Source organism: Petaurus breviceps, unplaced genomic scaffold (genome assembly GCF_028583685.1).
Source record: "Petaurus breviceps papuanus isolate PSGF00001 unplaced genomic scaffold, PetGlider_PUasm1.0 91133, whole genome shotgun sequence".
NCBI lineage: Eukaryota > Metazoa > Chordata > Mammalia > Diprotodontia > Petauridae > Petaurus > Petaurus breviceps.
In genome coordinates this window covers 43,457,206-43,483,355 of record NW_027187419.1, presented here as the reverse complement: position 1 = coordinate 43,483,355, position 26,150 = coordinate 43,457,206, and the positions used below count along the sequence as shown (strand labels likewise).

At 36.1% G+C, this 26,150-nt stretch overlaps 1 protein-coding gene across 6 annotated transcripts in view; it reads left to right on the top strand.

The window, feature by feature from the left end:
• The window catches only part of ARHGAP32 (Rho GTPase activating protein 32), a 423,257-nt gene that overhangs the window by 236,342 nt on the left and 160,765 nt on the right, over positions 1–26,150 (top strand). For all 6 annotated transcript variants that reach the window (XM_069079883.1, XM_069079882.1, XM_069079885.1 and 3 more), the window contains one exon: positions 17,738–17,824. In XM_069079883.1, the coding sequence (XP_068935984.1) occupies positions 17,738–17,824 (87 nt within the window). The remainder of the gene's footprint in view (positions 1–17,737; positions 17,825–26,150) is intronic.

Sequence of the window (26,150 nt, the reverse complement as noted above, 5' to 3'; positions counted from 1 at the left end):
TGGACTAGAAAAATGTCTTATCTTGACCTTTTGTTGGTTCTGCTAATACAGATTTTGATTTGAGGCATTATGTTGAAGTTATTTGGAAGGGAATATTGAGAGAACTTGGCTGTGTGCTTTCTGTAATGTTCCATCTTGGCTCCACTGCCTCCCTGTACATATGTCCAGCAAAATATGAGAAGGATTTCTAAGGAGAGGTGAGGGATAAATAAATAATATAGATATTTTTTTTTCGTTTCTGTATAGATGATCACTGGACCTTTGGGCTGGAATTTGAGTTAAATGAAAAAGAATGGCCAAAGAGAAGGGAAGGAGGACCCAGGAAAAAAAAATCTTTAAGGAAAACTACAGGCAAAGATTGGTAGATAATTGATGATCCCCTAAAACAGACTTAGAAAAAGTGGTCAGACTAGAGAAAAGAGTATTCTAAATCCTGAAAAATTCTTTCTTGGCATGATTATTGGTAAGAATATTTTGAAGCTCTCCAATTTATTGTCACCCTTTCCTTATCTCATTAATTTTTAATGACAGCATTTGTAGTCTTTCTAGTTATGATATTGTGAAAAAATAGAAAGCATCAGAATTTTCAAATTTTTTTGAATGGAATAATTTTCTCCACATTGTGCTGTTGGTTGCATTATAACTTTATGGCTAAATACTATATTTTTAGTAGTTCAATAAACTGTCTGCTTGAGTAAATAACAAAACACATTTAATATAGGAAAACCTGATTCATTCTTGACTCGTCTCATGGCCTGGTATGTAAAATATATGAAAAACAAAGGCATAATGGTTATTCAGTAAGGGAATTGAGATTTCTAAACAGTTTCATTGTGTAAATACACAAATACAGAAACCTATTCTTCCAGCCCATCCTTGGATCACACTGAAGGGGAGAGATGTCTAATGAATGGCTGGAAAGATAGTTTGAATTGACAATGCTAAGGACTTTAAACACCCAAATCAGAAATTTTTCTTTGATCCTAGCAATAATGGTATCCATTGGCACTTCTGGAGCTGGGGAGTGACAAGATCAGACCTCTCTGCCTTTAAGAATTGCACTTTTCAAGCTGGGTGTAGAATGAACTGATGAGGCACTGAGAACACTGAGGACTTGCCCTTGTTTATGTGAAAGTCTTACAATCTAGAAATCTTGTTTAAATTCTGACTGTGAATTGCTCCAACTTTTAAAATTCAGTTTGGTATTATGCAAGAAAAGCAGTTAGCTTGTTGACCAGGGATCCTACTGTTAGACATATTTCTAAAATATTCAGAGGAAGAAACAAAGGTCCAGTGACGAAAATATTCGTAGTAGCACTACTTGTGATCTCAATGAACTGGAAACAAAACGGGTATCCTTCAGGTTGGAAATGGATTAAAAAAAATCTGAAATAAATAGAATGAAATATTGTATAGTAAGAAATCTCTGATATGAGGAATTTAGAAAAACAAGATTTATGTGGACTCATGAAGAGTGAAATATGTAAAATCAAAAGAATAATATGAGCAGTGACTTTCAACCATATAGATGAAAAGATCTCTACAAAAAAGTTGGTCTCTGAATTGATAACTGTTACCTGAACCACTGAAGCTCTGGGAGAACACTCCATCCACTCCTAAAGAATTACTAGGACACAGTGTTAAATACATTGCCAGAGGCTATTGCTGTATCAGATATTTTTGCTCAGCTGTCATTTAATTATCACAAGGGGAAGTTTAATCTGGAAGGGTTCTAGTTGGAGTTTGATCAGAAATGACTGTAATGTTTATTTAAGAAATAAAAAGGATAGAAGGGAGCAGATAGAAGGAGATGAAAGTAGCAACAGAAAGGTCTTTGTATATAGAGCAATAAATCTGAGATTTAGTGGCATATAGCGATCATAGAATCTTCAAGCTGGAAGGAACATACCTGATGATTTAATAAAGTTCAGATGTTATCTGTGAATTCTGTTTACAGCACACTTGGTAAATTGTCATCCAGTGTTCTCTTTTTGAAAATCTTCAGTTACTCCTGTGGCATTCAGATTATCTTTGGACAACTGTAGCTATTAGATTTCCCTTATGTTTAACTTCCTTCCTATAAATTCCAGTAATTTGTCCTAGTTGCCATTCCACAGAACAAGTGTAATCCCTTTCCTACTCCCTCTCTTGATAATCACATGGCATGACATAGTGATATCCCTACCTTCCTTCTCTGTATGCACTCCATTTTGTCTCTGTCTATTATAAAATGGTACCATAAACTGAATGGGGCTTAAGGAAGGCAGGGTATGATAGAACTGCCACTTTGTTCTAGACTATGGTTCTAAACCTTTTTTGCATCATGGATCCCTTTGGCATTCCAGTGAAGCTGATAGAACTCTTCTCAGAATAATATTTTTAAATGCATAAAACAAATTACATAGAAATTTAGAAGAATTTGAATTGATTTCAAGTGGGAAATACCTGAAAAATTGTACTGAAAGAAAAGTAAATTTTTCTGCATCCAAGCTTATGAAACCTATCCACAGACCCCCACCCCCATCTCTACCCCCACCCTCATTCTAGGCACTTTTCTTCTGTTAGCCTAATCTGAGACCACCTTATCTCTTTTGACTCTCACATCATCCTATTAACTTTTTTTTCCCGCTTTTTGGAGGGGGGAAGGCAGGGCAGTTGGGGTTAAGTGACTTGCCCAAGGTCACATGGCTAGTAAGTGTTAAGTGTCTGAGGTCGGATTTGAACTCAGGTCCTCCTGACTCCACAGCCCGTGCTCTATTCACTGTGCCACTTAGCTGCTCCCATCCTATAAACTCTTAGAGACTTTGTTGTCTCCTGAAAACCTCAACTCTTTTTGTTATGGTAGCTAAAGGGTTAGATGATGGGCTGTGCTGTGCTGGGTAAGGCTATCCAGTGTGAGTTCTGAGACAGATCCATCAAGTAAAACATTGTGGTATACTTGGTGACTTAGGAGAAACTTTTTGAGAGGTTATGGAGAGTGTTGGTTCCCCATACCTTTCCTAACAACCTTGCTTTATAGGGAATGTTCCAACTTTCTTTGCATATAGTGTTTAATAAATGTTGTTTGAAATTGAGGTTTAAACAGTGCAGCATTGGTGGTTATTTGGGGCTAGAGAGAAACTGCTATTTTTATAGGAGAAGAGGATTCCTGTGTGATAGTGGAGAAAGGGACATTGTAAAGGAATGATAATGATGAATTCAAATCGCTGCTGCTAAGATGTAAAAGGATATTGGTCTTGGAGTCATGGAAGTGGAATGAGGGGTTGGCCACAAAATATACTATCGTACAGCTTGCCAACATCATTAGGAAAGAGGCTTTGGCTTTGATTTTGTAAGGGATTTTTGCTTTGGCTGTGCTGCTTCTCTGGGATAGCTGATGCAATGGTGCCTTCTGGTTATGGTTACAGACTGTGTGGGAATAACTATTAATTCCTGAAATAATTGATTGAGTGTGGTAGTGGGTTTTGCCTTATTGACTGTGGTATGCTTGATTGAGTTGCTGACCCATTATGATTTCCGTGGTTGTAATAATTCTTATATGACTTGTCTTCTGGCAACATCACCCTCACCCTCTTCTTTTTCAATTGATTATAAGTAAAGGACTTTACCTTATACCTGTTACATTTCTCTTTGTTCAGTTTATCCCATCTTTTGTAGCTTTTTTGAGACTTAGCCTTTTCATTTCCATATCATCCATAGATTTGATGAGTATGCCACCAGCTCTTATCCAAATCTTGTAATGATGTTATGGAAAGAGTGTGCTAGATCTAGAGTCAAGGAACCTCATCTGAAATTCCATCTCTGCCATTTATTATTTTTGTAACTATGAGGGTTTCATAAGATTTATGTGTCTCAGTTTCCTCATTTGAAAAATGATGGAGTTGGACTGGATGACCTCTAAGTCTCTTTATAGCTCCAAGTCTGATCTATGGATAGAACTGGAAAAGAGCGAAGCCCTAAGATACCTTACCAGAGGCTCCTTTCCACATCTAGACTTTGATTTAAATGATCCTTAGAAGGACTAAGCCTCAAGTCCCTTTTCATTCTCAAACTACCGAAGCACAGTTTTGTGCCAGAGGTGGAAGAAATACAGTTGTTTCTACAGGACAAGAAAGGATGAAGCCCAACAAAGTAGCAGCTTTATGGATTAAAAAAGGAGAAAGCCAAACTAAAGGTATTCATACCTTAGCCTTTTGCCACCAGCCTCCACAGTAATTCAGGTTGTACAGTCTGACCCCACTGGCCTGCGTTTTAGGATTGAGTCATCAATTATTCTGCTACTGTAATTTTTGCCAACACATACCTCTATCCTTATCCTAGCCTTCTGTTGCACTAAGCTGTGAAGTTTCAACTCTTCCTGCAATGTGGGGAGGAGAGTGAGGCATGAGATGGGAGAGTATGCTTGATTTGGTGTAGCTGTGCTAGTCCTAGGGAGACTTCTAATTTGGGGACGTCAGGGAAGCAGATATTCTTTCTCATATGTGTAGTTCCTCTTCCTCTAAACCTACCCAAAACTTAAGACACTAATTTAGCTCAATCAGAGAACTAAAGAACAAAGGAAAGTTGATTAACAGGCTAGAATGAAAGGGTTCTAGAATCCAGCTGGAGCCAGTACTATCTACCCAAAAGTTACTTGGAGGGGGTGAAAAGTAGATTCTAATTGGATGAAACTGAAACAGTTTTGAGGTCCGGTATCAGGAATAAATCCACCATGAAAGGGAGTCAGAATGTGAGCAATAGGAGAATATAAGGAGAAAAAAAAATCAAACAGTATCATAGATCCCAGGAGGAAAACAAGCACCTTCATTAAAAGTTGCTGAAGCAGATATAGAAGATAGTAAAGTAAGAAGGTGATGAATAACAAGACATCTAAAAGATTGCAAAATTAATTAAATGTTAAACACCTAATTAAATATTGCAAGGCAGAGTAAATTGAATCAATACCTAAGAACATAAGAACCCTGTTGATTCCCCTAGAGAGACCATGGAATCAGAGCAGGATGTTCCAGAATGGTTCAAGAGATAAAGCAGAATCTTGAGAGAATTTAAATGGGAACAAATGGCAGAATTTATGGCTAGAGTAGCAGAAATAATAGTTGAATGGAAACACTTGAATCCATGTTAATAAGCATAGAAGGTAAACACATTGCTTCCCAAAACAAGATGCATAGAGATAACTAAAGAATCATAGACTTCTCAGGAGAACAAGACAAGTATAAAATCCTAAAATCATAATGCCAGAAATAATATGAACATTAATTACCCAGAACTTCTAAATACAGAAAACCAAGCAGCAGTGAACATAATCTACAGATCATCTCCAGAACAGAGGAACCTATATTTAGAAGCTCAAGATATGTAGTGTTGAATTTTAACTATTACAATGAATGTGTATAGATCATGTGATTTTTTAAAATAATTTTTGAGTTTTTTGCTTTTCTTCTTCCAGATTATCTTTTACTTTAGTATATTTGTATTACCAATCTGTTCTCTTCTCTCTTTCACTTCTTTGTAAAGACTTACTGTCTTGGATTCAAGTTGTTCTGTTCCGCTAATTATTCTATTATGTAGGCCATAAATTCTGCCATTATTCCTTTTTAATTTCTTTCAAGATTCTGATTTCTCTCTTGCACCACTCTGGAATATCCTGCTGTGGTTTCACGATCTTATGGGAATCCATAGGGTTCTCTCTTTCATCAAATATTGATTCAGTTTCCTTTTCCTTTCATTTAAAGTTCTTTAGAAATCATGGCAACCATCTATCCATGTATTTTAATATCTTCATATTGATATATCTGTATGTGTTCTATGTTTATAACTTGAGTTTTCTTCCTCCTAAAACCTTTGGTGGTTTCAGTCTTTTTTACCTTGTATTCCCCCATTACTCAATTCCAGAATCCTTCCCCTTTGCTCTGTTCTCAGCCCTGATCCTTCTCAACTCCTCTAAAGCTTTTGACACTGTCAACCATATTCTTTCTTCTCTAAGTTTTCATGGTCTACTCTTTCTTGGTTTTCCTCTTACCTCTCTGACAGCTCTTTCTCATCCATAACATACCTAATTATTGGAAAACCCCATGGCTCCTAACCTGAATCATCTTTCTTTTCTTTTTCTACATTTTCTTGGAGACTACCCAGCTCCTGTGGGTTAAATTATGAAAAGAAAATACAAAATTTACAATTTACGGAACAAATCAGTAAAAGACTTTATTTTGTCCATAGTAACAAAGCAAATTAGGGAAAAACCATCAGTTGGCCCATAGACATTAGCAATCTGAATGAACTATTTCCTACAGTAACTAAAATTTATAGAAAACATGCTTATGCTAGGTTAACAAATAGTCACTGGACTTAGGGGGGCAGTTGCTGTGTTTCAAGGAGGGGATATAAAGGCTTCCTAATCTGCTGGTTTATTGTTCTGCCTTTTGATTGTTGCAGAAGAACTGGCTGGGGATAAAGAAAGGCATAGCATAGTGTTTAGACATGGTTGTTCATTTACATGGAAATTCAAGCTTATTCTATGATGACATTTCTTATTTTGAGAAAGGAAAAATAACAGCCTTTTTATCCATGTAGATGACTCTGTATTGAGCTCTGTCCACCAGTCCCACATCATCAGTTTTCTGTTGGACATTTAAAACACAGTATCCCAGAGGCATCTTATACTCAACAAGTATGAAACAGAATTATTGCCTGTCTACATCCATAGCTCTCTTTCAAACTTCTCTGTTTCTGTTAAAGGCACTACCATTCTTATACTCTCCTGATTTCATAACCTCCTCATTATCCTTGGCTCCTCACTCTCCCTCATCCCACGTAGCTAATCAATTGCCAAATTATGTCACTTCTTTCTCTACGGTGGAGATAGAGGGAGGTGAGTGGGAGGGAGAAGTATAAGGTTACCATCTGTTACCCAAGATATTGGTAGCTTTAATACAATAATTGGAAGACTGCAGGACTGTGAAAGTGTTAAGGCAAGAAAATAGAATTCCCTTAGAAGGTTGTAAGCTTCATGAAGCCAGGGTTTCTCTTTTCTATTTCTTATGTGTGTGTATTGTCCGGATTGGAATTTGACAGAAGAGTAAACAAAAGGGTAAAAGGTAACAAAAGGCAGATCTTTGAGCAAGATGGTATTTAACAGCAGGGGCATGCTACCTGTCAGTAAATGAGTCAGTGGCTTACCTCCATTTGTGTCAAAGACCCCCAGCAAAAGGACAGTTCCTTTTATATAGATTTTGGAGAGTATAGAATAAAGAATGTAATGGGGTAGCTGATATTATAGTATTGAGGGTATTAATTGGCTACAAAGCTGAGACCCACGGAACAACATGATTGGGTGGAAGTTTGGTCATGTAGGCTGGCAACAAGCCCCCTTCTTTTCTCATGAAACCAAGAGGTATTCATTGTCTGAATCCCCATGGGAGACAGTGGTCTAGACATTTGGATAGCAAAGCAAAACATCCTTTAGGATAGTTAGGTCAGATATCAGACCCAAATTTCCTTGTGTTCACATGGATTCTCCAAAGTCAGTTAAATTCCTTGAGGCAAAAAAAGAGTTAGATTTTAAAATTTAGCCCATTAAAGGTCAGCTGAACTCTGAACTCAGTTCAGAGACAGATCCATGACTTAAGTAAGCAGTTGTAGGACAAAAACAGTTACAGGACAAAATGAAGTATAAAAAGGATCAATAAATAAATGGTCCTGGATCATTCTTACTCATCGCATTCTTACTCATTGCAAAAGATAGTAATGTCAGTGCTTTATATCTACTATGCTGATTTGTGATTTTTTAAAAAAAATCATGCTTAATGTAATACCGAAAGTCCCCCAAATTTTAATGTTGTTTAAATTAATTGTTTAAAATGGCACTAAGACTTATGGAACACACTGTAGAGATTAACAGACAGCTGCTTTGAACTTTTTATTGTTTTGTTGTCTGAAAATGACATAATACCAAAAATTATAAAGAAACTCAAAATAAATATATGATTTCTTCCATTCATCTTCTGTGGTATCTCCTATTTCCTCTAATAGACATTTCGCTTTAAACAAGTTTTCATTTGGAAAAATTGTATGCCAGAGAATTCAGATGATTACTAAAAATTATTTTTTGAATTGTACGTATAGCTTCTTCAGAAATTGTTATCAAGAAATTTCCTCTGTAATTTTTCTTTAATTGGCATTGAGGAAAAAAAATTGGTTAAGAAGTTAAGGGAAGTGAGGATCAGTGTTTCATTTCAGATATGTAATAAAGTATGCTCACTCTCTGACTTACCCTCTTCCTCCCTACCCCATAGCAACAGTCTTAGGGCTATTATAAACACAATCCTAATAAAATTCCCTTTTTTTTCTGTTTCTTTTGGCTCTCAAGCACAATGGATTTTCTTTTGGGATGTTTATAATTCATAAGGCAGAGAAAAGAAAGCTAGTGATTTCTGTAAAATTTATATGGAGTATGAAATGGTTAATGTGGAAATGGTTAACTGGATTGTAAAAGGAGAACTTAAATGAATGACATTTATAAGCATGACCATCTTAGGAGCAATAGAAACAGGGAAAGGAGGGAAAGAGAACTGAACACAGAATTTAATTTTATTGGAATTCTTGTTTTTGGATCTGATGTTTTGAAATTTTTCAATTAATTGAGTAATTTTTAGTTAACTGTTGGAAAACTGAGGAAAGAGGAGAACTGTCAGGCTTTGGCTAGGCTAGTCAGCTCTGGGTTGTGTTGATTACTGTATCATGGGTGAGTAGAATATAGTAGTGCAGACTCTGTGCCCTGGATGTGACTTTTAAAGAGCTTTCTGTGTCTATTGATAATTGAGAAACTTTGACAAAAGACCAAGAAAAATGCCATTTGTGAAGTTGCATGGTCATAGTTTGAACAAAAGGAAATTTAAGTTTTAAGAAATTAATTACATTTCCTATATGTATGTTTCTTACTTAAAATTCAGTGTTACAAGAATAATCTTTAAGATCATTTGCTTAAGGAAATGTGATCAGATTTTCTTTCCTCCCTCCCATGGATTTGTTTTTGTCCTATTGTCATTTTTTTTGCTGAAAAGATCGATATGTAAACAAAACTGCACAATTAACTAAAAAAATTCATTTGGAATCATTGTATCAAAAACTGTTTTTGTTCCATCCCAGAGAGAATTAGAGAGTGGTTTTTCTTAATATTAACTTCAAAACTATAAACCACATATATCAGATATGCACTGTATTTGCAGGAAATGATTTCTGCTCTTAATATTTGATAATAAAATGTTTGGATGTATTCTTACATTAGTTTTGCTTTAACATTCTAATTTAATTGTTAAAATGCAACATTTTTTATATTGATATATTTCCTTTCTCTTTTACATTTCAAATAAATGGATTAGTTAGCTTTCAATGTCAAGGGAATCCATAGTTAGTTTCAACTATGGATTTTAACTAACATAGTTTTCTAACTAACATTATAAGAGAATCAAGATCAAAATATAGGAAAATCAATATAAATTAAAAAAAAATACTTCAGATTTGGGTTTCTTTGATGACTATTATTTGATCTTAATGGAGAACCTTGCTCAGAAACATAATATAATTAGAAATATACTTACATAATTATATAGAAACATATAATTCATATACTTATATATATTTATCTATGTATAATTAGATTTTATATATTTAATTATATAAATATAATTTTATATAACATTGGGACAGCTAGGTGGCACAGTGGATAGAGTGCTAGTTCTGGAGTCAGGAAGATGTGTCTTCCTGAGTTCAAACCTGGGCTCATACACATACTAGTTATGTGATCCTGGGTAAGTCACTTAACCTTGTTTACTTCAGTTTTCTCTTTTGTCAAACGGGCTGGAGAAGGAAATAGCAAAGCACTTCAGTATGTCTAAAAAGAAACCCCCAAATGGGGTTATACAGAGTTGTACATGACTGAAAAAGCTGAAAAACAAACCACAATTTTATAAACTTCTATGTTGCAAATGCCTAGGTTATGAACTTTTCTTATATACCCAACAAATTCAACTGTATAATTGAAATGAATGCTTGGTGCAAGGTTCATTAAAGTCTAAAACCTGAGGTATACTAATTCGATACGAATAATAATTTGCAAAGCTCAAGTTTTCAAACTTAAGTTTGTCATGTTTGTATGAGAAACAAAAGCCATTTTATTCATGTAGTGTGATTAAGAAGAAACTGGAGGGGCAGCTAGCTGGTGCAGTGAATAGAGCACTGGCCCTGGATTCAGGACCTGAGTTCAAATGTGACCTCAGACACTTAGCACATTTACTAGTTGTGTGACTTTGGTCAAGTTGCTTAATCCCAATTGCCTTGCCTTCCCCCCTTCAAAAAGAGAAGAAGAAGAAGAAACTGGAAGGTCTTTACCTAGGTTACTTTGTAGTATGATGGCAGGGTGTATTCCACTTAAACAACAAAAGAAAAATATTTTGTTAGTTAAAATGCCCAGCAATGGCAGCTGATAGTTGTTTAAAAAACATCTCCACTGGGCTCTAAGCTTTCCAGTCAACATTATACAAGGGGCGGGGGAAGTCCCAGTGAATTTGCTTGGTATTTCCTAGAAGAAATACATGACTGACAGGAACAAGGATGGGAAAGATGTGGAAGAAGCAGTGCAGCCCCATTACTTTCAGAAAGGGAGTAGCATTGCTATAGGCAGCATAAAAACCCTTCTGGATGTCAGATCACTTTCATCATGTCACCTCCCCTAATTGGGTGTTCTTTAATATTCTTCCCCAAGTCATCCTCCCTTCTTCCTAATCTTTTCTTGTTAATCTCAGGTTCCATGGGTTTAACTGTGTCTATGAGATGACTTCTATAACATGTACAGATGTGTCTATCTATTGGTGCTTGTGTATGTATACCGGGTTTCCCCGATAATAAGACACTGTCTTATTAAATTTTTTGGACAGAAAAATACCAGAGGGCTTATTTTCAGGGGAGGGCTTATTTTAATGAACATTGACAGCAATTTTAATAAACAGGTAAATGTGAACAAAAAAATGTACCTTTATTCAATAAGCAAATCACTGGGGAAGACCAGGATGATGCGCTCACTGCTGCAGCTCTGATTGGATGCAGCTCGGAGCGCGGCATGCGTTTCACCCCAGGGGTGGGGGGGATGGTGCATACAGAGGGTACCGTAATGTAGCGTGTAGCGCAGGGGATCACCTTCACTACAGTAACAATCTCAATAGGGCTTATTTTCGGGGGAGGGCTTATTTTAGAGGAATCTTACACAGTAAGGGGAGGGCTTATTTTCGGGATAGGTCTTATTATCGGGGAAACACGGTATATGTATTTATGTGTGTGTATGTATGTATGCATGTGTATGAGGCTGGCACAATGAATGGAACATTTAACTTGAAGTCCAAGCCTTAGTTCATATATGGCCTAAGGTACTTACTTGCTGTGTTTCCTTGGGCAAGTCATTGGATCTTTGTTTCCTCAATTTTTTTTTTTAAGATAATAATGGTACCTTCCTCCCAGGGATGCTATGAGGATAGGTTGAAATAATTTTTGTAAAATGCTTAGCATGGTACCTGGAACATATTAGATATTTAATAGATGCTTATTCCTTCCCTCCTACAGATAATGTATGTGTATATGCATTCAATTCCACCCTTTTCCATGAATTTCAGTTCTATGTCAACAGTTGCTTATTAGACCATTGATATCAAGCTGAAATAGAAATGGTGCTATGAAATCATACATAAGAATCCCTGTGGGAGTATATTGACTTAGAAAACCACATGAACATAATCCGTTTTATTGTGTCATTATTTATTTTGTGAAATATTTGCCCTTTACATTTATTTTGCAGGTCACACATGGTCTTCTTGACACACCTCCATAGTAAACATCCCAGATGAGTTTCAAACTCACTGTCACCAGAACTGAACTCACTATCATTCCTCCCAATCTTTTCTTCTTCCAAACTTCCCGCCATCCTTCCTTGACACAATTCTCAACTCACTCTTTTTAGCATTTTTGCTGATGACTCTAAAATCTGTTTAACCTAAAACTCTGCTGATCTCCAGTCTCATATATCGGATTTCCTTTCAGACATTTAGAACTGGATGTCCAGTAGACATCTTAAACTAAACATGTTCGTAACAGAACTCATTATCTCCCCTTCCCCCAGCACTCTCTCATTCCAACTTCCATTTTACTGTTTAAGGCAACACTATCTGTCCAGTTTTCCAGGCTTGGAATCTAGGCATTATCTTCTACTACTCATATTTCTCACCTTCCATATCTATTCTGTTGCCAAGGCCTGTTGATTTCATCTTTGTTGCATCTCATAAATTTTCTTCCTTCTCCTCTGATACTTCCATCATTGGTTCAGGCTCTCATCTCTTCACATGAGGATTATATTAACAGCCTACTGGCCATCCTCTATTCAGGTGCTGAAGTGTTTTTCCTAAATAAAACAGGTCTCACCATGACCCTGTCCTCCTCGGGATCAAATACAAAGTCCATTGTTTGATTTTCAAACCAATTCATAATCATTCACCCCTCCTCCTTTTCATTCTTCTTATCCATTACTCCCACAGACTCTGCTATACAAATGACAGTGGCCTCCTTATGCTTCCTCTGAGAGGATGTGCTATCTCTTGGCTGCAGGCATTTTTACTATCTGTCCCCCAGGCCTGAAATTCTGTCCTTTCTCATCTGTGCTTCCTGGCTTCCTTCAAGTCTCAGCTAAAATACTACCTTTTACAAGACTTTCCCAATCTCCATTAATGCTAATTCTTTCTCTGTTAGTTAGAATAGTTCCTAATTATTTTGTTTTTGATGCTTGTAATTTGGTTTTCTTTTTTATCAATTTAACCAAAGATTTATCTATTTTATTGTTTTTTTCTCCATAAAACCAGCTCTTAGTTTTATTTATTAGTTCAATAGTTTTCTTAATTTCAATTTTATTAATCTCCCCCTTGATTTTCAGAATTTCTAATTTGGTATTTAGTTGAGGATTTAAAATTTGTTCTTTTTTAACTTTTTTTAGTTGCTTGCCAAATTCACTGATTTCCTCTTTCTCATTTAATTCATGTAAAAATTGAGACCTACAATTTCCCGTAAGCACAGCTTTCACTGCATCCCATAAGTTTTGGTATGTTGTCTCATTATTGTCATTACCTTGGATGAAGTTATTGATTGTTTCTTTGGTTTGTTGTTTGACTCATTATTTAGGATTAGATTATTTAGTTTCTAATTAATTTTTAATTTGTCTTTCCATGGCCCTTTATGTGATTTGGAAAGGGTGCATTTAATATTTCTGTCTTTCTGCATTGGATTATGGGGTTTTTATGCCCTAATGTGTGGTCATTTTCTGTGTAGGTGACATTTACCACCGAGAAAAAGGTATATTCCTTTATATTCCCATTCAGTTGTCTCCAGAGGTCTGCTGTATCTAACTCTTCTAAAATTCTATTCATTTCATTAATTTCTGTATTGTTTATTTTGTGGTTAGATTTATCTAGTTCTTAGTGGGGGAGGTTGAGCTCCCCCAGTAGTATAATTTTGTTGTCTATTTCTTCATGTAACTCCCTTAACTTCTCTAAGAATTTGGATGCTATACCACTTGGTGCATATATATTTAGTAATGATATTACTTCATTGGCTATGGTACCTTTTAGCAGGGTCTAGTTTCTTTCCTTTTCTTTGTTAATTAGATCTACTTTTGCTTTTATTTTTCTGAAATCAGAATTGCTATCCCTGTTTTTTTTTTTTAATAATTCAGCTGAAGTATAATATATCCTACTCCAGCCTTTTGCCTTTACTCTGGTGCATCCCTCTGCTTCAAATGTATTTCCTATAAACAGTACATTGTAGGATTATGGTTTTTAATCTACTCTGCTACCTACTTCTGTTTTATGGGAGAGTTCATCCCATTCACATTTACAGTTATCATTACTATTTGTATCTTTCTTTCCACCCAAACCCCCCCATTCATGTTTTTCTCTATCCCTTCTCCCTTTCCTTCCTCCCTGGAGTTTTGCTTTGATCACTGCCTCCCTCAATCTGCCCTCCCTTCTATCAGCCCTTTCCCTTTTCTTCCCCTTTTCCCTTACTACTTCTTCCCTCCCTTTTCTCTATGCCCTACTTTTTCTTTCCCCTTTCCCTTCCTACTTCCTATTGCATAGGTTAGATTTCTATACCTAACTGATTATGTTATTCCTTCTTTAAGACAATTCTGATGAGAGTAAGGTTCAAACATTGCTCATCTCCCTCCCTTCTTTCCATCTACTCTAATAGGTCTTTTTGCCTCTTGATGTGATGTAATTTACCCTTTTCTGCCTCCTCCTTTCCCCTTTTCCCAGTACAATCCTTTTTTACCACTTAGATTTTTTATCATCACATCAAAGTCAACTTATACCCATACCCTCTGTCTTTGTATGCCCCTTCTAAATATTGTAATAAAGATATAATTCTCAAGAATCACAAGTATTATCTTCCTTTCTAGGTATGGAAACAGTTTGCCCTTATTGGATAACCTCTTGTTTTTTTTTTCTTTCCTTTTTACCTTTTTATGCCTCTTTTGAGTCTTGTGTTTGAAGAGCACGTTTTCTGTTGAGCACTGGTCTCTTCATTAGGAAGGTTTGGAAGTCCCCTATTTCTTTGAATGTGCATCTCCTTCTCTGAAAGATTATGCTCAATTTCACTTAGGTAGTTGATCCTTGGTTGTAATCCAAGCTCCTTTGCCTTCTGGAATATTATATTCCAAGCCCTCTGGTCTTTTAATGTAGAAGGTGCCAGGTCCTATGTAATCCTGACTGTGGTTCCACAATATTTAAATGGTTTCTTTCTGGCTGCTTGCAGTATTTTCTCTTTTACTGATGATTTTGGAATCTGGCTATAATATTCTTTGGCATTTTCAATTTTGGATTTCTTTTAGGAGTTGATTGGTAGATACTTCTTGTTTTTGTTTTTTGGGCTTCTTTTTGCTTTTTGGAGGGGGGGAAAAGGGCAATTAATGTTAAATTACTTGCCCAAGGTCACACGGCTAGGAAGTGTTAAGTGTCTGAGACCAGATTTGAACTCAGGTCTTCCTGACTCCAGGGCCAGTGCTCTATACACTGTGCCACCTAGCCGCCCTGATTGGTTGATTCTTTAGATAACTATTTTACCCTCTGATTCCAGGACCTCAGGACACTTTTTCTTGAAAGATTTGTCCTTGATTTCTTGAAAGATGTTGTCCAGGCTCTTTTTTTGATCATGGCTTTTAGTTAGAACAATAATTTTAAATTTATCTCTCTTAGATCTATTTTCTAGGTTAGCTGTTATTACACTGAGGTACTTTACATTTTCTTCTGTTTTTTCATTCTTTTGATTTAGTTTGGCTGATTCTGGATGTCTCGTAGAGTCATCAGCTTCCATTTGCCTAGTTCTAAATTTTAACTAATTGTTTCCTTCAATTAACTTTTATACCTCCTTTTCCGTTTGGACTACCTTACTTTTTAAGTTCTCCTCAGTGGGTTTTTGTGCCTTCTTTTCCATTTCACCAATTTTACTTTTTAAGGACTTGTTTTCTTCAATGTACTTTTTTTCCTCATTTAGCCAATTGTATTTTTTGAGGATTTTTTTTTCTACAGTCAGCTTTTGTCCTTCCTTTTCCAAAGTATTGCCTCTCTCTTCATACCTCTCATTTTCCCCCCCAGTTTTTCTTCTACTTCTCTCCTCTGACTTTTAAATTCCTTTTTTAGCTCTTAGAGAAGACCCCCTTTGAGGTTTCTGATATGGGTATATTGGCATTGTTTGTTCTCGTCTAAATGTGTGCCTTGATCTTCCCTGTCCCCATATTAAGAATCTCTTGTCATTGTCTGCTTCTGCTTTTTTGCTCATACTGTTTGTCTATTTCCTGCCTTTTAAAATTGAGCTCTCCTGCTGGGGCACAGGCGGCAGTGACATAAGCTTTTTGTGCTGGGGGCCAAGGTGAACTGGGTCCTAGGTGCTGGCTGCTGGAGGCTGTAGGGCTTTGGTAGCTCACCTGGTACTGAGCCATGGTCAGCAACATTGAAGCTCTGGAGGGGGAGGGGAGAGGAAGCGTGCGGGAGGGTGCGGGTTTGGACCCTAGAGGACACCTGATCATCTGGGCTACTTTGGAGCACTTGAAGGTTTGTCTGCTGGAGGATACCTGCCTGCCTGCCAGTATAAGTGGTGGTTTTCTGAGCCGGGGTTTACTGGTTTCCTTGCCTTTGCCAAGGTACTCAGGGGGTCCTGGTGTTGGGTGCTTGCCTGCTCTACCACCCTGGGGCTCAGAATCTAGCGCTGGTTTGCTGAAGTAGGGCTTGCCGCTGAGTTGTTGGGATGCCTCCTGGCCTGTTTTGTTTCACTTTCACCAGAGCTAGAGGGACCTTTCCCATTAATCCTTCAAGCTTTCTAGGCTATAAGACTGCTTGCTGCACTCCATCTTTCTGCTGGCAGCTGTTCACGGTTTTTCCTAGGGTGATAGTTTCTGGAGTTTTAGAGGTCAGTAAGGAAGAGAGTAAAAGTGACTTACTTCTTATTCCATGATGTTGGCTCCCAGAAGTCCTTCAGGCAAAACTGTTTTCTGCTCAGTGTTGTCTGTTATTCTCAAACCCTTCTCTAGTCTGTTCTCCAAACCCCTATATCTTTGTTAAGCTTATTGTAGGTTTTCTGTCTTTCCCACTGTTCTAATTGGTTGCTTCTCCATTTCCTCCATTAACCAGTCAACAAATGCCTAGAGCCTATTATGTGACAGGGCTGTTCTGAGTGTGGAGGATCTAAGTACAAAGAATGAAGCAATTTCTGATCACAAATAACTTATGTTCTAATGAAGGAGACAATAAATAAGTATAAAAGCATGCATACATAATATAAAGTGAATAAATACAAATTATGTAAAACTAATTAAATACAAAATATTTTTGGAAGGTGGGCAACTGTCATTTGAGGGCATTAGGAAAGATATTATACTGAATATTATATTTAAGATACTTCTTAAGGGAAAACCAGGACTCTGAATCAAAGGTATGGAAGGAGGACATTCCATGAAGATGCCAAGAGTCAGTGGATTGGTACAGATTCAGGTGATGGAGTATTTTGTGCAAAGAAGCCAGTATGCCTTGATCATAGCATGTCAGAGGGGATTAATGTCCAGTGAGGCTAGAAAAATAGTATGGGGCCAATTTGCATGGTTTTAAAATTTTAATATAGGAATTTATTTTTTATTCTACTGGCAGTAGGAAGCCACTTGAATCGATTGATGAGGGAAATCACTTCATCAGATCTTTGTTTAGGGAAATTACTTTTTCACCAGTTTATTCTCATAAATACATAGAAATTATGCTTTAATCATTTTGTTTCCCTTTCAACATCTTGCTTAGTACATTGCATAGAACAGGTACTCAGTATGTGTTGGATGAATGGAATAAGGATTTTTTTGGCAGAGGGAGTAGGGGAGTGGTTGTTATTTTACAATTACCCTTAGATTAAAATTTTCCATAGAGAATACAAGGAAAATTTGGAAAAATCTCTACTTTTAGAAAGTCTTCAAAATGTTTTATCTGATAGCCCCCCCAAAGAAGAAATTAGATTTCTTTGTCTTTGCATAAGACATGTATTAGAAAAAGTTGATGTGAATTTTGTCCTCAGGAATTGTTAAGTGGTTGACTTAATCTTGTCTACTGACCTAGGTTCTCTTATTCTTTCCTCTTTTCTCTCTACTCCTATTCTTCCTTCTATGGTATAGCTTTCACTCTCAGAGGAGCAGAATGAAGTCATGAAAAATGGCTGTGAATCCAAGGAGCTGGTCTACCTCGTACAGATTGCTTGTCAGGTAAATATCAGAGTTTTATTTCTTCATATTGTGTATGTCATCGCAATTCTAAATAAAAATCCTCAATAGAGATTTCAGTGTCCCCTTTCTGTCATATATAATATGCTTTGCCAGTGTCACTCCATATATCATATTCAATCCATAGAAAAGTATTTCTAGAACACAGCTCTAAGATTGCAGTTGGGCTATGAACTGCTAGTAGGTAAGAAAATAATTGATATCTTTTTAAAGGGAAAAAAATTATTTGCCTCTAACACGTTGTAGAATGCTATGAAAGTACTTATGCAATATAAATATCACATCTATATGCATTCTTAGCTAGGAGTACTAACTTTAGGATTTGTGTATGAATACAGATGACTGGTATACAGAGATATATCTGCTTCCTTCTTTAATTCTATATTTCATTAGTTTGCATTTAAGTGGAGGTAAACCAGTTTGTCTGATAGATATTTCATTTATTCTTAAATTTAAGAAAAATACTTTTGAGTGAAAAGAACTCATGTAATTAATAAGAGTTGTATTTGAGTAAAAATTAGTTGAAGTATATAAAAAGGACCTTCTTTTTGAACAGTGACAATAGATCAAGCTTTCTGAGTCAGTAACTTTTTCGTAATGAAGAGACTAACCTTCTCTGTTGACATATGTGTCAGTGTTTGCATGGAACTTAGTTTTTGTTGGTTATTAATAGAGTAATTTCCTGGGGGAAATTACTGCCTTTCCCCTTATGTGATTAAAAATGTAAAAATGCGTGTGATTCTTTATCATTGGCTTTGGAAAGTTTTCAACTCTATTTTGGATATTGGCTAGGTAACGTTTATGTTTATCTCCTAGTAGGCAAGTTTTAGGTTGTTGAGTGTAAGAGTCTGTAAAATAGTACTCAAGAATCTGGAACTAAGTAATAGTATAGGAAAATTCAGAATTTGTTTCAAAGAGGAATATGATTTTTTCTTAAATTCTAATCAAAACAAATTCTAATTCTAACAAAAACAAAATTAGGTTAAAAAAAATTGTATTTCTAGAAGATACCAGATTGTGGATTAGAAAAATCATCCTTGGGCTTATAAGTGGGGGAGATTTAATAATCTTTTAAAATTACTAAAGTCTATTGAAAGACTCTCAGATATGTTCTGCTCACTCATTCAGAATCAGTTTTGTAATGTGTATATCTTGTAAGCATCTTGTGAAAATTAATTCACGAATTCAATTCCTAGTATTCTGGATTGAGGATAGCAACTCTCTGTTAACCATACTGAATTTTAATTCCTTTTTCAACTAACACATTTCAACACTACCTTTCCCTTCTGCCATTGTACATATAGAAATAGCAAATTTTAATATCTTTAGCAAAATTATTTTAGAACAGTATATGTTCTCAAATCAAGTACCTTATAACTAATGTAAAGATTTATAGTTTTGGATTATCTGTGCTACTGCTTATTTCCATGAATATAGTTAAGTTATAAATGATTGTCTTTTTTTTTTTGGAGGGCAATTGGGTTTAAGTAACTTGCCCAAGGTCACACGTCTAGGGTTTTTTTTTGTTTTTTTGTTTGTGTGTGTTAAGTGTCCCAGGCCAGATCTGAACTCAGGTCCTCCTGACTTCAGGGCCAGCACTGTACTCACTGTGCCACCTAGCTGCCCCCAATGATTGTATTTTCAAATGTTGTTGAGATAGAATCTCTAAGGAATATCCATTCCTGAAAATAATATTTTGGAAAACGCATTTTCATTGTTTCATTGGTTTTCAGTCATTTCTGATGCTTTATAAACTCTCTTTGAGGTTTTCCTTGCAACGATAATCATGATTTGCCATTTCCTTCTCCAGCTCATTTTACAGATGAGGAAACTGAGGCAAACAGTCATAAGTGATTTGTTCGGGGGCACATGAATCCAAATAGGCAACATCACATAGTAAATTAAAGCATGATGATTTTATAGGATGTTAAACATAGATCAAATATCTCAGGCTGGATTTGAACTCAAGTCTTTCTGATGTCCAGCTCAGTGTTCCCTCAATTGTGCCACCTAGCTGTTCCTTTTCCATTTTTAGGCCACAGTTAATACTGATTTGTACAAAGTGATAATTACATACATTATAGTACATTAATCGTTTTTCTTTGACTTTGTTATAGCCAACACTGATGTGTCTCACTTTCTGAATTTCCATATTTCTGCCATGGTCAATAGAGATATCAAATCATGGTTATATTAAACTATTTATATTTGTCAGAAAAGGATCATGAGGAATTATTTAGAATTCTAATATCTTAGAATTTGTGGAGCCCATATGGATTATCTGGTTCAACTCCTACCTAAAGTATGCTTTTCCTCTTCAATAACTCAGACAAGTAGATATCCCAGACCAAGTTTTGACTTTGAAGCCAAGCAGAATAATATAATCTTTTTTTTTTAACAAACCTTCAGGAAATTGGAGAAAGACAGATATAAGATGATGCATGATGCATCATGTTTTTAAAAAGAAGTCCCTCAATTTTATTTCCTTTTTTAAATGTTTTATTGATCCTTTTTATTTCATTTTACTATTCCTATCACCAGTAACTTACCTCTGCTCATCCACACCTACATAGAACTTCCTATTGTAATAAATAATTATAGTTGGGAAAGAAAATCAATACATAAGTTACACATGAAAAGATATGCCCCATTTTGCATCTATATTTCCTCTAGTTCTTTTACTGACCCACAGGAAGCATACTTTAACATTACTTTTCTGAGGTCATGAGTGGTCATGGCATTGAACAGAGAGTTCTGTAGTTTCTGTTATTTTCCTTTACATTGTTTTCATCATGAAGAACCTTCCCCTTCTGCCCCCATGGTTCTGCTTATTCATACATACACACACACACACACACACACACACACACACATATTTTGCTTTTTGGAGGGAAATTGGGGTTAAGTAACTTGCCCAAGATCACAGCTAGGTTTTTGTGTGTGTGTCTGTCTGTGTGTGTGTGTGTGTGTGTGTGTAAGTGTCTGAGGCTGGATCTGAATTCAGGCCCTCCTGACTCTGGGGTCGGCACTCTACTCACTGCGCCAGCTAGCCACCCCTCTGCTTATATTTCTTAGAATCTTTTAAAATACATTTTTGGGTTTGCTTTGAATTCTTTGCATTTATAATTTCTTTCACCACAATAATACTCTGTTACATTAATATACAATAATTTGTTCAGTAATTCTCCAGTCAGTGGATACCCTCTTTCCTTCCAGTTCTTTGCTATTACAAAAGATACCACAAATATCTTTCCATACTTAAGACCTTTGCCTTTATTTCCCATTTCTTGAAGAGTGTATACCTAGCAGTTGCATTTTTGATTCACTTTCTTTAAACTAGTTTTTACTCATTGTTTAGCCTCAAAAGACAGCAAAGTTTCAGATTTTTACTTGTTTGTTTTGAAAGTGACAAAATAGACTTTAACAGATTTAAAAAAACATGCTCCCTAGAGTCGCTACTTAAGTTATCAGAATGGTATTTCTTTCTTTCTAGCTTGTCTTGCTCTCAGGTTAATTAAAAAATTTACTTTTCCTGTGATATCTCACCCATAGAGTTACATAAATCAGTTTGTGTTCAGCTGGGAGAGAATCTGCTACATACTCTCTCTCTGTCTCTCTTTTTTCTCTCTCTTCTACTATTCTTAGTATTATAGATTTTTTTTTTTTTTTGCTTTTTGGAGGGCAATTGGGGTTAAGTGACTTGCCCAAAGTCACATGGCTAGTGTGTCAAGTGTCTGAGGCCTAATTTGAACTCGGGTCCTCCTGACTCCAGGGCCAGTGCTGTATTCACTGCGCCACCTGGCTGCCCCACGATTTTTCTATTTTGATACTGACTTAAAAGGTTTATCAAACAAGTATCTATGGGAAACTGTAATCCTGCATAGTTCGAGTACTGACTAATGACATGAATCCAAATGGGCAACATCACGTAGTAAATTAAAACATGATGATTTTATAGGATGTTAAACATAGAATTTAGGCTTAAAATGTGCCTGCTGTAATGGGATTTCAAGCCACAGTCTCTAAATCTATGTAACCTGGAGCTGTGAATCACTAGAGTGACACAGAACTACTTCAGACTGAATGAGAAATCTATATATGCACAAAGCATTGCCATGTATTGTCTTAAGTTAACCAGTAATAATTAGTACTAACTAATATAATACTTGTGATATGGAAACCCATAATAATCTTAAAAATGGGTTTTGTGCTTGAAAATGTTGTAAGCCAGTGCTCTCTAGTCTATAGTTGGTGAAACTTGATAAACACTAAGATGCTGAATTACAAATTAAAATGATGAAATGATGAAACAAAAACTATTGTATTTATTGATATAAAACATCCATTAAGGCAGAATTACTTCATATTATTATTGGTTTACAAGAGCAGCATAAATAAGAACAAGAACACCTTTACATGACATTACAAAGAAGAAGAAACAGATGTTTGTCGTACATCTAGTGGAAAGAGCACTGGATCTTGAATAAGAAAGACTCAGATTTTAAATCTCTTCAGTAATAGCTGTCAGACCATAGACTAGTCATTTAACTTTCCTCAACCTTAGTTCCATCATTATAAAACTGGAATAATAACCTGTGTGGAAAGTACCTGTCTCATTAGGTTGTTGTAAAGATCACATGATATAATATATGTGAACATTGAAACCCTTTATAACTATCAACCATCTTTAACAGGAATTATTAAAAAATTGCATGTGATTAAATATTCTAGGAAAAATTAAGATGGAGATGGACAACGGACAGAGAAGTTGAGTAAGATGACACAGGGAATATAAATTTCAGGATTTTAGCTCAGTATCAAACAATGAAAGAATTTTTTTTTTTTGTTTTGGAAATGCAAGTCTATAGTAGTTTACTATGACTTTCAAAAAATTATTTTCTTCATGTTTCCAAGATGAAATCCTTAATTTTTAAAAGATACATTGTTACACTGATAATTGCCCCCAGTGTACAATTCTGTCATTTAATAGGAAAAATGAGCACTGAAGTTGTAGTCAGGAAGACCTGAGTTCAATTTACTACCCTGGTAACCCTGGTCAAGTCACTTAATTTCTGGTTGCTTTATTTTTCTTAGCTGTAAAATGGGAATAATACCCAGATGTGGAGGTGGTTAATAGCACCTGCCTCCTAGAGTAGTTGTGATAATCAAATGAGATGTTATTTGTACAGTTCCATTACATGTGGCACAGTTGGTTGGTTGTTGTCCTTCGTTCTTGGAGGACTAAAATGACATCCCTATGTTATAGTCAATATACAGTGTGTCCTACTATGGCTTATTAGACCAATATAAGCTCAGAATGCTCTACCACAGGTCAGGCACAAATAGGCCATGTGAACATTTGGGGTGTATTATCTAAATTTGCATATCTTGTGTTTCTTTTTTTTTTTGGAGGGCAGTTGGGGTTAAGTGACTTGCCCAAGGTCACACAGCTAGGTTTTGTGTGTGTGTATGTGTGTGTGTGTGTGTGTGTGTGTGTGTGTTTTAAGGTCTGAGGCTGGATTTGAACTCAGGTCCTCCGGACTCCAGGGCTGGTGCTCTATTCACTGTGCCACCTAGCTGCCCCTCTTGTGTTTCTTTTGAGCTACTTCAGTTCTGCCTGACTTATAGAGCACAACACCTTCTTTGATGAAGGCATTCCCTTATAGGGGACATGTGCCAGTGTCTCTCCCATGTCATGTAGTCAATTCCAAAGTTCTTCAGAGAGACCTTGAGAGTATCCTTATATTGCTTCTTCTAACCCCCATGTGAGTACTTGCCTTGTGAGTTCTTTGTAAAATAGTCTTTTAGGCAAATATACATTTGGTATTCAAACAACTTTTTCTGTTGTGCTTTCAGAGTTGTGCTTTGTGTAGTAAGAGTCTGAATGCTTGGCAGTTTAGTTTTGAGAAAGGACCTCAGTTCCTGGTACCTTTTCTTGCCAGGTAATCTTCAGAATCTTCCCAAGACAATTCAACTGGAAGTGATTTGGTTTGCTGGCATGGTGCTGGTAGATTGTCCAGGTTTCACAGGTGTACAACAGTGAGGTCCACACAATGGTTTTGTAGACCTGCCTGTTATCAATTGAGAGAAAAAGTGTTTCATCATCCCTGCTCTGAGATCAAGGTTATTTTGTCTACTTTGATTTGAGTTCCTTTTAGTGTTTTTTGTGTGTTTGTAGTACCACAATCATTGTATAAACTAATCTCCTCACTCCATGTTCTTCATTCTGCATCAGTGCAAACAAAGCTTTCCATGTTTCTCCAAATACATGTTCATCGTTTCTTACACCAACATAACATTCCCACTTCTTTCTTATACCATAGTCTGTTCAACCATTCTCCCAAATGAGAGATGCCCATTTTGTCTTATCCATTTTTTTTTACTGTCACAAAAATGGATACTTTGAATATTTTGTTTTATATAGAGGAACATCCCCTTTGTCACTGACCTCTTTGGAGTCTATGTTGTATAGAAAGATCTCTAGCTCAAAGAGTATGAAAAATCTAGTAACTTTTTTCACACATTTTCAAATTGTTCACTAGAAGAGGGAACCAATTTGCAGCTCTATCAAAAGTGAGATTGGTGTGGCTATATTGCCATAGTTCCACCAATGTTAACTATGGTGTAGAGGGGAAAAAGTGCTAGCCAACCTGAGTTCAAATATTGTGTCAGACACCTTCTAGTTGACTTTTTAAAGTAACTTAACCTCTTTTTTTCAGTTTCTTTGTACCTCCTCCATAATTAACAGACTTCTGTTATTGTAAACCTATTCCTTTTTTCTTCCTTTTCATTTTTTGTTACTGAGACCTTCCTAATGACATTAATCTTCTCTTGTAACACTTATGTAGATTGTACTTTTTCATATCCTAACTGTCAGAAGCAGTTAGGGAGTTCAACTGATGAAGAGTTAGATCTGGAGTCAGGAAGACCTTAGTTCCAATATGATCATAACTTGTGACCTTGAGCAAGTCACTTAACCTTTTTGCTTCAGTTTCTTCAACTATAGAATGGTGATTTTTTCATCATAATATTTTGTCATTCCATCTTTACTGATGCCTCCTCATCCCCCAAATCTATTAGTCATCCTCAACCATATTCTAATCTGTTCATTCCTTCTTTCTCTCAATCACTTGACAGACCATTTCAACTCTATAGTAACATCTGCTTTCAAATCCCTTGTCCCCTTGTTTTGTCTCTGTTCACTCCTTTCCACCCCCCCAATACTTACTCTTACTCTCTGCTTTCTTCAGATGAAGATGCTTTTCTTCTTTCTTATTCACATGCTTCTAAATGAAACCAAAGAAAATCATGAGACTGCTGATTATTATCTAATCTCATATGAGTCCTGAATGATTCAAGTCAATTCTTGTACTACTTCTTAACCTGTTCTCTATTTCACTCACCACAAGCCTTTCCAGACCTAAACCTTGTACAGCACCCCTTCCCTCACACTCTGAATTAAAGACCTCTCGTCATATATCATCTTCAGTAATTTCACAGTTCACTAAGAATTCTCTCTCCTCTGCTTTTCATCGCATTGCTTATTTATCCTCACTATCTTTCCAGGCCTATCTCAGATGTAGAGGTGTCTCTTCTTGCCAAGGCCAAATCCTATACATTCACCTTTGATTTCACCCTTTCGTAAAAGACTGCCTCCACTATCATCCTCACTCTTTGAATCTTCACTCTCTTCATGTGTATAGGCTCCTGCTGTGCCCATATCTCCTAAAGGTTTTAAAACAAACAAACAAAAAAATCAATACTTGATCTTACCATTCCTGATTTCTATAGTCCTTTCACTCATCTTTTCTTCTTAGCTAAATCTTTGAAAAGGTCATCTAAACTCAGTGTTTCCCCTCCTCTCTTGACTTTTTTTTGGAAACACTCTGCAAGGTGGATTGCAACCTTAGCATTTAACAGAAACAATTTTCTTCAAAGTTATTAATGATTTTGTAACTTCCAAATTGAATGACTTTGTCAGTCCTCTTCCTTTTTGACCTCTCTTCAATATATGTTATTACTGATCATCTTCTACTACTGGTTATTCTCTTCAGGATTTCATGATACTTCTGTTTTCTTCCTTCCTTAATCTCCTTTACTTAGATCTTCACCTATATTATGCCCATGAACCATGGGTATCCCCCAGTTTCCATCTTGAGTTTTCTTCTCTATATATACTCTATCACTTGATGAGCTCATTATTTCCCACGGGTTCAGATATCATCTCTACCCCAAGACTTCCAGATCTCTATATCTAACTCAAATTTATAAGGTAACCTCTAGTCCTTCCATTACTAACTGCATATTG